Source organism: Taeniopygia guttata, chromosome 2, assembly GCF_048771995.1.
Source record: "Taeniopygia guttata chromosome 2, bTaeGut7.mat, whole genome shotgun sequence".
NCBI classification, from domain to species: domain Eukaryota; kingdom Metazoa; phylum Chordata; class Aves; order Passeriformes; family Estrildidae; genus Taeniopygia; species Taeniopygia guttata.
In genome coordinates, this window is record NC_133026.1 from 90667599 (window position 1) to 90683425 (window position 15827).

Below are 15827 nucleotides of genomic sequence, written 5' to 3' on the forward strand. Positions count from 1 at the left end.
GCTTCACTAATGATTTTCCAGTGATTGATCCCCTCTTCCAAGTGTGGAAAAGAGGATAGCAGCAATGCAGGTTGGTTTTTGTCTACTTTTCTGCTTCACCTCTGCAGATCAGTGGTGATCCCTGGTTTTAAGGAGTCTATGAAAAGAGAACATTAAAAAGAAAGCATATTTCTCTTCTACAGTAGGATACTTTAATAACATCGTTAATTCAATCCTCTACATAATAACAAGAATCCACAGGCTGCAAAAATAGTGACCTGTGTTCATTCCTTTTCTCCCCCCTCTGATACTCCTTTCCACAATTAACAAAAAATTGGAAATAATTTAATCCCATAGGGGGGCAAAAAAAAAGGACTGAAATTTTCAGAGTTCTTGTTGCTTTGGGGAAAAACAAAACAAAAAAGACCTCCAAAAACTAAACAAAGAAAACCTACCAGGCAAATCCCCAATAACAAAATAACCCACACTGGAGGAAATAAATTGATGTCAATTTGCTGCACTGCATTTGAACAAGTTCATCTATATCACATCTTAGCTAATAATTTCCTCAATGCTATTTGGTTTGGAATTTGAAATTTAAAAGTTCCTTGGTTTTCAAGGAATGCATTCAGCACAAAGAAAGGGTATTCACTGCTATAGTATGGTCTTGTTCTGAGTTGAATCCTTTCTTTTGATCTCTTTTAAGAATTCCAAGAATGCCTAACAAGTATGTAGCAATGGTACTGATACTCTGAGGTGCGTATTTGAATTTGAAGTTGTGTACTCTTCTATTTCCTGGTGAACTTTACAAAGAGTAGATTTTAAGTGTAGATGTGAAGGAGGTGAAGAGGACTGTTTTCATCTCTTCTAGATAATATTTCTATCTGGTGAAGGTATTGTGCTTGTGAGAACTGTATAATTAGGTATTGTGGTATTTTAAAATTTAATGTACAGTTTGTAGTTAGCCAGCTGGAAATCTGGTTGCAAGTGCATTATAGCTCATGTTGCATTTGCTTGTTTAATTCTCATTATATTTTCTAGGCAAACGTGGAGGACTGTGGGATGTAAGATATTAGGTGAGGTACCCCAGTGATCTGAGCTGGTTATGCTGTTCTTGTGGTGCTTGGCAGCTCCTGCTTGTCCCTGCAGGTCATGGATTGTTCCTCCTTCCTTTTCAAAGGTGGCTTACCAGCTTGTTAGACACTGCATGTGAAAGATTGCCTGAGGCTCTGCTAAGCGTGTTAGCATTTGCCCACAGATAAGTGAACCAACCTGCAGGTTGTTACAGTTTATTTAATTTGCTTCCCTGAAGGTTTTTATAAAAGATGTATATAAAACCAACGAGAATATACTTTTAAAAAGCCTCCAGGTAAAGGTACAATGCCACAAGTCTCAATGCCATAGGTTTAAGTACTCAGTAGTCTTGGATATGCAGTGCATTTGTACTGCTCTTCTAGACACCAGTCCAGAGGGACTACGAGGAAAATTCATAAATAGAGGATAGCTGGATTACGTCACTTCATGGAGGCTGTCTCAAAAGTGTTGACTTAGCATCCTGAGCGATGTGTTGAGGTCTGTGTGACTTCTGCAAGAAGAGTTGATTGTCCCTTTGTATAATAATGTGTAGAAGAAACTGTTCTGGTTCAATAGTCTATAAAGCAGGGGAAATTATCTGAAATAATGTTTTCAGCATTAAAAAATTATGGGTTCTTACAGTTAACTAGTGCATTAGTAGTTAGCAACCTTTGAAAACTTTTAAAATTGAGTTTCTGCAAAGTTTATTTCTTGAATTTTTCTACAAAATTAAATATGAATAGGAAGATACAAATTTTCTGATTCAAAAAATCCACACACCAGCTGAACTTTTAAAAAATATTTTAGTGCTTGAAATTGTACAAAAAGCTTAGGATGTCCATTAGTGCCTGGACAGGCACCTAATCTTAACAGACTTTTGTTTTCTAGGACAGGTGAGCAGGTAGTCCTTGCTCACTTCCTAAGATCCCTGAGGCTCATCTTGTGATGAGAAGTCTGTGTGGCAGTTCTGCTTGTAGCCCTTATGGACAGGATGTCAAATGCCAGCTGCTGATTCTCTGCTCTGTCTGACGCATGGTTGTGTTCTGTAGTGGGTGTGGGTGTTGGAACAACGTGTGCTGCTGTCTGGCTAAATCAGTCTGAAGACCTGATCCTCCTCTAGGAGTGTGCAGGACCTAATGAGAAACAGTACCTAAAATGTAATGTTAGAAGTTCCTCTCTGCCCCCAAACTCAAGATGAGCTAATGAAAGTACAAGCAGTGTGGGAAAGGCCTTTTTGACCAAGATTTCTATGTGTTATATTCAATGCAACTAAATTTACCTTACAGCACTTTTCTTGTAGGGGTTTGTAACGTCTTTCCCAGTATCTAATCTGTGCTATTACATTTTCTTAGCAAAGACCGTTCATTCCTGGTATTACTTTTTTTTTTTTTAGAAGGAAATTGTCTACCATTATAAAGGTAATGGAAGGTAGAAAGCAGAAAATACACAAAATGAAAGTGGAGCTGTTACTGTAAGGCAGCTAATCCTCATTATATAGAGATAACATCTTGAATTTTTTCTAGCAGGAAAGCTGATCAATATGGAATTAAAGAATAAATGGCCTGGGTTGGAAGGGACCTTAAATGGCATCTAGTTCCAATTGCCCCTGCCAAGGGCAGGGACATCTTCCAGTAGATCAGGTTGCTCAGGGCCCCATCCAGCCTGGCCTCGAACACTTCCAGGGGTAGGGCATCCCCTTCTCTAGGCAGCCTGTTCTAGTGCCTCACCAGCTGAGGGTAAAGATTTTTTCTCCTAATATCTAATCTAAACAGATTCTCTTTCAGTTTGAAGCCACACCCCTTGTGCTGTCACTACATGCCCTTGTAATAGACCCTCTCCATCTTTCCTGTAGGCTCTTTTCACACACTGGAAGTGAGGTCACTCAAAGCATTTACTTTTCCAGGGTGAATATGAGTGTGTTGGGTTTGTTTAGCAAGGTTTTGGTACTGGGGAGGCTACAGGGGTGGCTTCTGCAAGAAGCTGCCAGAAGCTTCCCCCATGTCTGGCAGGGCCAGTGTCAGATGGCTCCAAGATAGACCCACTGGTTAAGGCCAAGTCAGTCAGGGATGGTGGTAACACCTCTGGGATAATGTGTTTAAGAGCAGGGAAAATTTATTGTGCATAAGTAATTGCAGCCAGAGAAGAGAGGAGTGATAATATGAGACAATTCTGCAGACTCCAAAGTTGGTACTCCAGTTGCAGGACTAGAGATTCCCTTGCAGCCTGTGGTGCAGACCATGGTGAGGCAGTTGTCCCCCTACAGCCCCATCCCTGCAGGTTCACAGGGATGCAGAGATCCATGCTGGAGCAGGTAGATATCTGAAGGAGTCTGTGACCCTGTAGGAAGCCTGCACTGGAGTGGCTCCTTGCAGGACCTCTGGCCTTGAGGAGATGAGCCTATGTTGGAGCAGGTTTCCTGACAGGATTTGTGATCCCAAGGAACACCCATGCTGGAGCAACCTGTTCCTGAAGGAGGAAGGACTGGAGCCTGTGGGAGGAACCCATGCTGGAGAAGTTTGTGAAGAGCTGCAGCCCATGGGAATGATGTGTGTGAGAAGTTCATGGAAGACCGTCTTCCATGGGAGAGACCTCATGTTGGAGCAGGGGAAGGAAACCTCTTGCTGAGGAGGAAGCAGCAGAAACAGCATGTGAGGAACTGATCACAGCCACCATTCCCTGTCTCCTTGTGCTGGTGGGAGAAAGGAGGTAGAGAATCAGGAATAAAGGCCAGGAGGGAGGGATAGAGGTAAGGTATTTTTAAGATGTGTTTTACTTCTCACAATCCTACTCCAATTTGGTTGGTCATAAATACGTGTAATTTCCCCAAGCAGAGGCTCTTTAGGCTGTGACGGTAACTGGTGAGTGATCTCTCTCTTTCTTATCTCAGCCCACAAGCCTTTTATTATATTTTCTCTCCTTTTTCCTGCTGAGGAGGGGAATGATAGAGTGGCTTTGGTGAGCACCTGGCATCCAGACAGGGTCAAGTCGCCACACAAGAGGCAGTAACAAATATTACTCTTGAGAGTCTAAATTGTCCTGTGTACAATGTGGGTACTTTTGTAAGGAGAGAGGTGGGCAGGATATCTTCCAAATATGACTTGTCAGTTTAACTCTTGTGTTTGTAGCAGGGGCTGTGAAATAGCTGTTTCCTCTGGTTTTATTTATAGATGTCTATAAATACTTCCTGAAACCTAGTCTCTTTAAGTATCACTTAATTCTGTCATGCAAGACTTAATTACACTGACAATAAATAGACATTAGAATATTTTTAGCTAAGTGTGCTGTCATGATGCTTCCTGAGCATGAAGTGTATAATGACTTAAATGTCAGTATCTGAAGGTCCTCAAAAAGATCTGAAAACAGCTGCTCAAAAATTGCCACAACTGAGCTTGTTTCCTTAAATATGAAGTACATCTTGAATACATTATGGCTATATCTCTTAGTTTTGGTAAAGTTTTTAAGGAAAGGTCATTCTTTTTCTGTGGCTTCTCATAACAAGTGACAAAAGAATGTAGCTGACAGATTCTTGAGACACTCCTTAAACTGATTGTCTCAAATCTCAGATAAACATTCCATGGAAATAGTGTTAGAGCTCACATTAAACAGAGGGTGAGTACCATCAAAAGGACTGTTTCCTTTCTAGGACCTGATCAGTAAATCCTTAAGTAAACAGCATGTAACGTATTGCTCTTGTTCAAAGAGACTTGCAGGTAATCTTTTCAGCTGCTCACTCCTGTCCAAACATCACAGATGTTGGTGACTAGGAAATACATGATCAGAATATAACAGATTAAATATCTGTTAAGGTGGTGTTAATCTGGGAGGTGTTAAGCTTGAAGGAGGCCTTAGATGATGTTCTAGGACTTGCAGTTGTTTCCTTCATTACAAAAAAATTAAAATATAGTAATACGTCTAGTCTGGTTCCAACTGAATGGACTGCAGGGGAAAAGCAATTGTAATCTGAAGCATCTTAAATGTTGCAAGTTTTACTAGTTCAGTTTTTTATTGGCTCTTAGGGTTTCTTTGGTTGTTGCAGAGAAAATTTCTTGTTAATTTTGTCTGAGTCTTTCCTTGTCTCCATTTAACTTGTCCAATTTTTTATCTTTGTTTTGAACATTGCTTAAAAGTAAGGAGCAAACCGTTTGCTTATTCTTTATTTTAGAAGTCTTTCTTATTGGCCTGTTAATGTTCCCTGCTGTATTTGTGTTCTGAGGCAATTATTATTGAGTGCTGGAATGGTTAAATAATCTTTGCACTGCTTATTAGCATCAATTTCCTTCAGTCTATCACTTAATGTACTAGTGAAATTCCTCTCCTTGCTAAGTTAAGATCTTGTTCTTTTTTAAACCCCGTTAATTACAAGCTTAATTAAGGCTTGAAAAGAATCCTAAACTGCAGTTGCCATTACCTCTGCTTTTTCAAAACTTCACTTGACATGGAGGATGTATCTGTCACTCTTAACACTCTATGAGGGAATGAGAATGCATAATTCTGAAAAATCTTTCTCATTGTTTATAGAGCAGTGATTTCTGCAGGTGGCAGGTTATGAGAAGCCCATCTTGTATCTGAACAGCTTTCCTCATGCCTTTGATATTATTACATTTGGTTTATGTGTAACTCATGTTTCTAGAACCGAACCCAACCCTTTTTTCTTTAACTGATCAATATTTCATATCTTTCTTTTATCATGACCTACCTACTTCTATTTCAGGGCTGTTTGCTACTTAGTTTTTTATAGGAAACATCAAATCTGATATCAGTACAGGCTGCATTTGCTATATAATGTTGATTGCAGTCCAAAGAGGTGTTACATGAAGCTGTTTGCTCTGATGTTTCAAACTTGTTGACCAACTTCTGTATTGGTTCTCTCACAATGGTTGTTTTTAACTGTCAATCCATACAGTTTTTTAACTTCCCTGAAAAAAGTATGGAGCACAACCAACTTCCCTCCATTCCAATGTTAAAAATATTTACTATATTGGCCCTAAGTTAGCCTGTCTGAGAAGAAATTATATTACCCAGCTAAGAGTTCATTATTCCAGGAGGTATTTTCAAAGCCCCTGCTGCTGTGTATATAGGTTGAGTTTAATCTTCATCTACAAGCCACTCAAGCGGCTGTCTAGGGTAGGTCATAGAATCAGAGAATGGTTTGAGTTAAAAGGGACCTTTCAAGACCATCTAGTTCTTCCCTCCTGCCATGGATAAGGATACCTTCCACTGGACCAGGTTGCTCAAAGCCCCAGGTTGTTCAAACTACCTGGACTTGGAACTCTTAAAATGATGGGGCTTCCACAGCTCAGGGAAATTGTTCCAGTACCCCATCACCTTCATGATAAAAAATTCCCTCTTTAAGTCCAATCAGAATCTACCCTCTTTTAGTTTAAAAATATTGACCTTTCTACTTCAAAAACTAAACAAGTCTTGGTAAAAAGTCTTTCCTAATCTTCTAAGCCACCTTTATATGTTAAAGGCTGCTCTCCCTGGAGCCTTCTGCAGGCTGAACCACCCCAGCTCTCTCTGCCTGTCTTTGCCCATAGAAGAGGGTGCTCTATCCCTCTGACCATCTTCATGGCCCTCCTCTGAGCTGTCTTCAACAGGTCCATGTCCTGCTCTTGAGGACCCCAGAGCTGTCCACCCCTCTCCAGGTGGGGTCTCACCAGAGCAGAGTAGAGGGGCAAAATCCCCTCCATCAACCTGCTGGCCATGCTGCTTTTGATGCAGCCCAGGGTACAAGCACATTGTTGACTCATGTCCAATTTTTCTTGCACCAGTACCCCCAAGTCATTTTCTGCTGGGCTGTTCCAAATCCATTCATCCCCTAGCCTGCACTGGTACTGGGGATTGTCCCAGCTCCAGTGTAAGACCTTGTGTTTAGCCTTGAACTTCATGAGGTTAAGATGATACTAGTGATAAGACCTGTCAGAACAGCTGCTTACTCTTGCTTAACCTTGGCAGGGGGAGTAGAGGGGTTGTTTTTTGCTGCAGAAACTATGATGCCCTCTGAAAAGAGTGCAAAAGAAATTACAGAAATGTAAAAGGCGCTTGTGTTCCTGAGAGTGTTTTGAAGACTTTAATAAGGGAATTTAACCTGTGATATCTTAATCATTTTTATTATTTGCATACCTCTGCAGTAACATGGGAATTAAAATAAATGCCCTTGATGATTTGTAAGAGACAGTGGGATTCCTTTCACTCTGCAGTGTTATTTGCATATGCATTTTTTTTCAGGGTTATGCAGAACATGTTTAAACTTCTACTGGTGTAAAATGTTGTGGGAGGTAAACTTGCAGCCGGTATGTAAACTTGCAGTTTGTTTTAGGCCAATGTTATTTTATATATACTTCTGAGAAGTCAATAACTGTACGAATGTAATATTAATCCATTAATCCATGTAATATTATTGGGTTGCTGTTTATTTGAGTGCTATTGTTGGGTTGCTCTTTATTTAAAACCAGTTGAAAAAACAAACTTGAGACCTTCTATCAGTTTGGTTTTCTTCAGCATTTGGACTAATGCTCTCAGTTGGCTTGCTAGCTATGCCTATTCAAGAATTCACCAGTTGGCATTGTTAGATTAGCTGCTGACAGGTATTTTTTAAATTCTGTATACGTGAAATACCTACAGTGTAAGAATTCAGGAGAGCTGTGTAGTGCAGTTGTTTATACCATGAATTTAATGTTGGTCTGAATTTCCATTGAAGTGATGGTAATTGTGTGTTTTGAGGAATGTCATTCTCCATTTAAAATGAATTTGAAGATATTCAGATGTTTCCTCAGTTTACTCTCTGTTAAGACTATATTTTCATCATAAGAAGATCTTTTCACTGGAAAGGCATCTGAGGTTCAGAGGCTTTGGAATTGAAGTTTGGTGATCCAGGGGTCTCTTACAGGGAGAGATTTGTTGTATGACCTATAGAAAGTGGCCTTCCTTTAGACCTTATGGCTTAGATACAAATTGGAAAAGAAGAATGTATATAAGAAGGCAGTGGGCAGACAGTGCATTTCTGTACTGATGTTTTGTACCAGAACAAAATATTCTTACGTCTCATAGCAGTTCTTCCATAGGGCAGCACTTGTCATGGTTTGACGCTGGCACAATGCCAGCGCCCCATGAAAATACAACTTACTAATCAAATGTTGTGAAATGTGATTAAGAACAGAGTAAAGCAGGCTAAATTTAATAACAAAGGAAAAACTTTATTATACTATTACTACTACTACTATAAAAGGAAAAGGAAGGAAAGAAAAAAAACTACATAAAATTCAAAATGAAAACTTTCTAAAACATTCTTCTTCTCACCACCTAACTCCACCAAACCCCAGCGAGACTCATTTGGATCTTTAATCAAGTTTTTACCTTTCAATATAATCAATACTGAGTCCATTGGGGAAGAGAGGAGTCCCCCTTGCACCACAGACCCCCAGGAAACACAGCTGCCACCTCTTGTGTTTCCAATGTCACACGTGGCACTGCCCAGACACACCGACCAGTGTGACATTCTCCTCTTTATGTTACAGTGTTCTCACCCCCGTGCATGGACAGAGACTGCTTATAGGGCCCCTTTAAGGATGCTTTGCCAAGGACCACCAGGAACAACAGTCCAGTATCACAATTCGGGACTAGAGTCCCCCCCATTTTCCCCTGGGGCCGAGGGTCTAAGGACAGAGATCTCCTTCTCTTCTTCTCTGAAGATGGAGGGCATCCTCTCACCCTCCTCAGCTTTCTCTGTCTATTCTAAAACTGGTAGTTGCTGAAGAAGGTCTCTTGGCTCACCAGTGCATCCCCCTAAAATGCAGTCCCTCTTGAAAGAAGGAGTCGTTTAGTCTATGGTAAACAAGCAGAGTTCAGCCAAAAGCCACTCCATCATCTCCCCCCAACCTTCTTCTCTGAACATCCGAGGTCCCAGGCTGTCTCTCTTTCCTTTAAATTCAGGAGGAGTAATATTTCATAAAGCCTTCATTTCACAGGAAAGGGTTAAAGTTCCCGGACTCCCCGGACAGCTGAAATCTCAGCCCAGGACTCCGTCTCCCATCTCCCACACTGGGCATCTTCCCCCCACCCCCCCTTCTCCTTCTCCTCCGCTGGCAAACTCCCAGGTGTCTGCTGGCTCTCTATCTCTTTTCCCTCTAGCTTAGGGGAGGGGGAACAAAAACATCCCAGATGTTCTCCACCCTTCCATCCGCAGGAGCTGGCCCAGCTCGGTTCCGATCCTTCATCCCCTGGCCTACCTCTGCAGGCTGCATGGCTCCCCTCCCCGACCCAGCCCAGGCTGGGGGGGGAGGTCCGTACCTTGCGATGACCGGAACCAAAGAAGAACGAGTCCTCCTGGGAATTCCGCTTTTAACCCCTCTGTGTTCTCAGAGGCGTGTCCACCTTCAATTGGTCACCCCAAGTGTCAGTATCCAAACCTGACCCCTGACTGGATGGACCTCTTCCTTCCAAAAAAAAATTCTCTTCCCGTGTCAAACCATGACAGCACTGTTCTCAGGTTTTTTGGCTTTTTTATTTTTCTTGTGTGTGCAAAGCACTCACTCTATGAAGTGTTGATATTTCCCATTGCAGAGTTTAATATTGAACGCCTGGCTAAACCAGCTCCTGGCATTGAAAACCAGCCTCAGCAAGGTGTTAAACAACACTTTTTTTTCCCCTCCCGAAAGACAACTTGGATATCTGGAGGCTAAACCCTTAGGCATTGATTAAATAATGAAGCAGAACAGTTCCTACATTGCTTCCTGTTATGTCCTTCAATTTGTAGTGAGCATTACAGATGTAGCTTGTATGCTGTCCCACCACAGGCTTGGCTGGTGAATGAGTGAATGATGATTTATGTCTTTTTGAGGAATGGCAAAGGCATCTGTGATCAAGCTGATATAGCTAAGATGTTCAGACACTTAAATAATTCATGTAATTTTGAGATTCTCTAAACAGACATCTTTGAGCTCCTGGGGATGTGGCTTACAGTGGAGTTCTGTGGGCATTTTAAACTATACTCCTGCTGAAAGGAGCGCTTCTGCCCATCTTTCCTCAGGCTGGACTCTTTCCCTTTTGCCGCCAAAAAATATTCATGAAGCTATGCAGTGAACCAGGCTGGGGACCTGATTATGGGGAAAACTAAAACAAGCATCACCTTCTCCACAACTGATGTTTTACCCACATCAGATAAATTAATTGCAAATATGAGCGTGGGTGACAAGGACAGTCAGGACTGTTTTTGTTGCGTTTTTATGCTGGTTTGGGGTGTTTCAAACTACAGAGTTTAATTTCTCTCCTGCCTCTCGCTAGAAAAGAATTGTAGCAAAAAATGTAAAGCTCAGATTTTAATGAAGTTTATAGTTAGTTAATTGTGAGTTGCTTACTGTTCTCATGTTTACCTGATGCCTTGGTTCAGAAGCTGCTCCTGCAATCCTGCCTTTTTCCTCTGTGAGGGAAAAAGATCTCTTTGTTTGCTCATGTTTGGTGTTTTGGACAAATCTTCAGTCTCCTGTAGCCTGCATGCAGCTGATCACCAGTCTGTGATCCGAGAGGGAATGTATAGCACTTTTCTACTTTTGGTAGAAAAGCCAACTGGGGAGCTCAAAATAGGAATGTCCTCACAAATTGTTTTACTGATAACTTGTATCAAAATAGCAACCTTTTTCTAAATTCTAGGAAACGTGTAATTGAGGCTGTTTAAGTTATGAGTATAGTGGATATTTTAATGGGGGAAGGGCTATGTGAAAGGCTGTTGAGACCCAGAGCAGCTTATTTTAATACTGCAAATGGGCGTGGAATAAAAGTAAAAGTCTCTCTTTTCATTTGAGATAAACTGAGCAGATGAGCAACCTTAATTACACTTCAATTTTTTTTTCATTCTCTGCGAAGTTAAACCTCATGACACAGCACAAAACTAAGTTTTATTAGCAAAGTACTGTAAAAATCTATTTTTGAGTTTAATTCAAAACTTGCGTTTAGTATGAAAGTTGAAATGTTCTAATAAATAATTATTCTTGTTTGCAGATAACTACTCTTATTAATCATAAGGATAAACCAAAGCGTTCAGACAAGACTCTGCAAGCAATCCAGCGAGTGGGCCAGGCTGTTAACCTGGCAGTCGGGAGATTTGTTACTGTGGGTGAAGCCATAGCCAATGAAAATCATGAATTGAAGGAGGAAATGAGTGTTGCTTGCATCGAGGCAAGGAGAGCAGGTATGTAGTTACTCATGAAATTGTATTTGTGCCATTTTTGGCACACTATTTTTAGTGTCAGGCATACTTTAAGAACTTTATTATTTAATTGCTTAACCTTCCTCTGCTGGTTCATTCAAGGCTTGATCTGTTACCTGATTTTGTCACTTACTTAAATTGCTGTCATCTTACTAATAGGGAATGGAATTGTGTGTTGGCTTTGATTTTTATAGGATCATTTGCCTCAAGGGATTACCTGACTGCTCTTTTTTTATGATGTTACTACAGACAAAGAGCAGAGTGTTGGGAATGCAACTTTAGAGTTTATTGCTGCCAAGTTAAAACAGTGGAGTATTTAAAGTTATTTAAGTGTTATACTACTGAGGTCATTGCATTCCAAATCTCAGTGTCTGAATGAAGGTCAATGTCAACCCATATTTCATCAGGACTCAGTAAGATGACTCACATCAGTCATCTGATGACTCCACTCACTAGAATGAAAATCATACTATGCTTGCCTTTTTGCTGGATTCAAGTTTTGTTGCAAACTTGCTGTGTGTAAGAATTGAATGTGAAGTGTGGATAACTGAGTTGCCTGCTGTCACTCTTCTTCTGCCAGGAGACTCTATTTAGGCGAACAGTGGATTGCATTCTCTGATGCTGTAAGACAATGTCAGTGTCATGCTAAAAACTGCTTTCCTAGATACTAAATACTATTCCTTGCATAATATTTCAGTGGCCCTCAGTAAATGCATATTTTTAAATCTGCAGTGTAGGCTTTGAAATGACATCTAGTAGAATGTTCCTTTTGTTGTTAGTGGGGTGAGGTTTTGTTTTTGCTTTCAAATACTTTTGGATTATGGGAAATTCTACTCGAAGCTTTTCCAGTTTGAGCAGGTGGATGACCCTGCAAGTGTGATACACATTCTGCTTGCTATGGCCACAGGGAGACAATCTTGAGCTTCTGTTGTGGGGACAAATAAATGACCCTTCAACAACCCTTCAACACTAATATCTTGCTTACTGTAGGATGGAGCAATATTCTACTCCAAGATGTGGGTTACTGTACTTGAAACTGATCTGTTAAGTTAAAAAGGGGGCTTGGGTGGCTATTTGGTTTTTATCTTTAAATTACCTCAGAGTCCTGAAGAGCTTGTCTTTGCTGACCTAACTGGTATGTGTCTTGTTGGGTCGCTGTTCTGGCCTCAGACTTTGGGGATGCAGTTCATACTATTACTTGTGATTAAATGAAAAAAGAAGCTTAGAAATTGGGCATGGTGCTGTAAGAAATCCTCTGAAAAATCTCTCAACAATGAGTCACAATGTCTAGAAACACTCTGATGAATGATTGTTCTTGGGATTTGAAGGACTGTTCTGGATAAACTTTTGATTGAAAATTCCTAGTCGCTCCAGTAAACTTGGCTGCAAACAGAAATGTCCTAATTTAAAAACATTCCAATTATATGTGAAGCATGTGTTTTCTCTTCAGAGATCCAAGTAAAATGCTGACAAGCCAAGACTGCCAAAGTTCACATCAATAATCTCAGCTGCTGGAAGAGCAGTGCAGTCTGAATCTCTGTTTCTTGACTTGCTAGTTATGCTGTGGTTAAGTATTTTTTTCTCCCTATCACTGTATGCAGGAGGAGCTCAGAACCTAAAAATAGTCTGTGATACTTTATCCCAGCAAAAGACTATAGTTCTTTTGTATTGAAAATTTTATTTCCTGTTATGCAGTAACAGCCTCAGTCTCGAGGAGTGAAGATATGGTTTGTTTGCATTTCTGTCAGCCTCAAGTTTATTTTGGCATGGCTCAGTTGTTCATTGCATTTGAGATCTAACTTATAGCTTACATGGGAAATCCACTATAGCAAACACATTTGCCCCTGGTTATTTTTTTGATGGAGGGTTTTATGTGCCAGTTGTATCTCTGTGGACTGTTCAGTGGTGGACAAAGTAGCATAGTCCTTTGAGCAGATAAAGCAATGCTCAAAGCAGTCCTTTGAGCATTCTTATGGCTAAATGTTGTCTGAACTCAGTTTCTCAACGGGGTAACTCAAGTGCCATTTTTCATAACTTTGGTGTTGCCAAGCAAGCAAAAAAATTTCCTGGACAATTATAGCCAAGAATATTGACCATATTAATAAACCCTATGTTCTGAGGGCATAGGCAGTAGCAAGCCTTTACTCTTTAGGGCAGGGAATCTGGTAGAGCTGTTCATACTTCTTTTTAGCTAATAAATTAGATTGTGTCTTAGGAATGGAGATTTTGCAAGGCATAAAAGATTCAACACAAAAGGATTTAGAACATTAAGCATCTCAATTTCTGAAAAATGTAGGGAGTCTTTAAATCAATTGCATATTCTGCAGAGGCTTTGAAGGATGACAGATGTTGTATCTGTTTCTTGAGAAGGGTATAATGAGTGATTTGAAATGTTTCAGACTTGTTATGACTATTTCCTTGTAACAAACCTTGTAATTTGATTGACTCAAAATAGAATCCTAAAACACTGCAGAGGGTCATGTAGCAGATTTTGGGTTACATTATTCTTGTACTGTGTCAATATTTACCGTGATAGTATAGTAGAGGAATGTAACTTACAGATGCTCTAAACTTACACTTTAGATGCTCATCTGTGATTTTCTTTTTGTCTTCTTTTTCTCTCTAAAAACTAGGAAAGACTGGCTAATTTAAAAGAGAAAGCACATGTCAGGAATAAGTGTCATAGCTTTTCCAGTATTTTCTGCCAGTTGACTACATAGGCCTAAAGGAAGACATGGAGCAAAATAAAAGCAATAAATAGCTTTCTTATATTTTTGCTTTGATTTTAGTACAGAGAGGGCTAAATTAAGAAGCTGAAAAAATGGAAATTTAAATGGAATCACAGAATAACTGAGGTTGTAAGCATCATTTAACTCCCAAGAATGGAGATCATGCAATTTCTTGTACACTGCTCATTTCTTACTTCTTTCTTCTGCCCCTACTTAGGGGTGTTTGACCACCTCTGCTGTGGCAAAAGTATTTTCTTACATCTTGTTCCATCACCATACCTACTGGGATCAGTCTGTCTGCATCTCTCCATACCTGCCCCCTGCGGGGATAGATGTAGAGCACAGAAAACTCTGCCACTGACCTTCTCTTCTTGGGGCAGAATAACTTCCCCCCTTCAAGCTCTCCCCGTATGTCACTTACTCCACTGTGTCAGCTGAGGTGTTGAGGAGCCCAGAAGTGGACACAGTACTCCAGATGCTGGCTTACAAGTGCCAGAAGGAATGGAAGAAAACTTTCTGCAGCCTTCCACATGCAGCTGACCATTATTGCTGACTCCTGTTCAACTCTTTGTTGGCCTCCCATGTCTTTCCCCACGAAGATTCCCTGTTAACATCTGATCTCAGCCTGTAGGGCTGAGTGGTTACCCTGGCCCAGATGTGGTATTTACTGCCCTTGGACTTCACAGATTTTCTATCAGATCATTATTTTTCAGCCTGTTCCTCTGTCTAGCAGTCCTGCCATCCGCAGTATCAGACACTCACCCACTTTGATATTGTTCACACACTTGCTGAGCATGCTGACTCATCATCCAGGGAATAGTTTTGATGACTCCTGTCAGTCCCAGAGGTACATCACTGGAAGTTGACTGCCCAGTGAACTTTGTATCCGTTATCAACATCCCCAAGCCCAACAGTCAGGTTCATTTTCTACCCACCTTTTTGTTCACTTAGTCCATATGATGAAGTTATAAGGAAACTATGGAACATCATAGCAGGAGCCATGCTGAAGCTGAGATGCACAGCATTTGTTACTTTCCTTTTTTGAAAACAGTGTCATCCCATCGCAGAAGGCACTCAGATCAATAAGGGACTATTCACCTTGGCAGGTCTGTGATTGTTCTTCCTAATTGCTTTTTTTCTGCTTAATGTGGTAATGTCTTCCAAGATTATTTTAATGTTAATCCTGGAGGCTGACTAGCCCACAATAACCTGATTTTTTTCTTGTAAACCTTCTTTGACGTGGATGTGACAGTTGTCTTTCTATCATTGGAAATACCACCCAATTGTCATAATCTCTCAATCATGGTAGGAGAATTGCAGTGACACTAAACTGTTTCTTTGATATGCTCAGATGTGTTTTATGGACTGGTGTACATCCATCTGGGTATAGCTTCTCCAGCTCCATCTCTTTACTCTAAGAGGTCTTGCTCCTCATAGCTTACTCCCAGGGCTTAATTCCTGTTCTTATAGTTGCAGATCTATAGGCAGAGAAGGAAGCCAGAAGTCTTGAGTTTCTATGGCTATCTGGAGCTTTTGACAGGCAGATGTTGCAGGTGTTTCAGTGTTCTCTGATAACTCTTTGTGTAACTAGCTGCTTCACCTATGACTTGATTCATCCTCAAGAAGGTGAATCCCATAGCATAAGAAATGGGATAATGGTGTTCATCTTCTCTTGGTTACCAAAAGAACTTTGCATCTGTTTTAATTGTTCTCTGTGTGATTCTACAGCATTTCATGTTGTCATGGGTATTGTGATATCACAAAAATTGGTTAATCTGCTGACAAAGGTGAACAAGTAGAGACTGGTGTGCAGTGAAATGAATTTGACTGTGGAGAATGCA

General features: G+C 40.6%; 1 protein-coding gene across 2 annotated transcripts in view; it reads left to right on the forward strand.

Annotated features, from left to right (window-relative positions):
* Nucleotides 1-15827, forward strand: part of CTNNAL1 (catenin alpha like 1) — a 59378-nt gene that overhangs the window by 11572 nt on the left and 31979 nt on the right. For both annotated transcript variants that reach the window (XM_030265826.4, XM_030265827.4), the window contains exon 2: nt 11050-11239. In XM_030265826.4, the coding sequence (XP_030121686.4) occupies nt 11050-11239 (190 nt within the window). The remainder of the gene's footprint in view (nt 1-11049; nt 11240-15827) is intronic.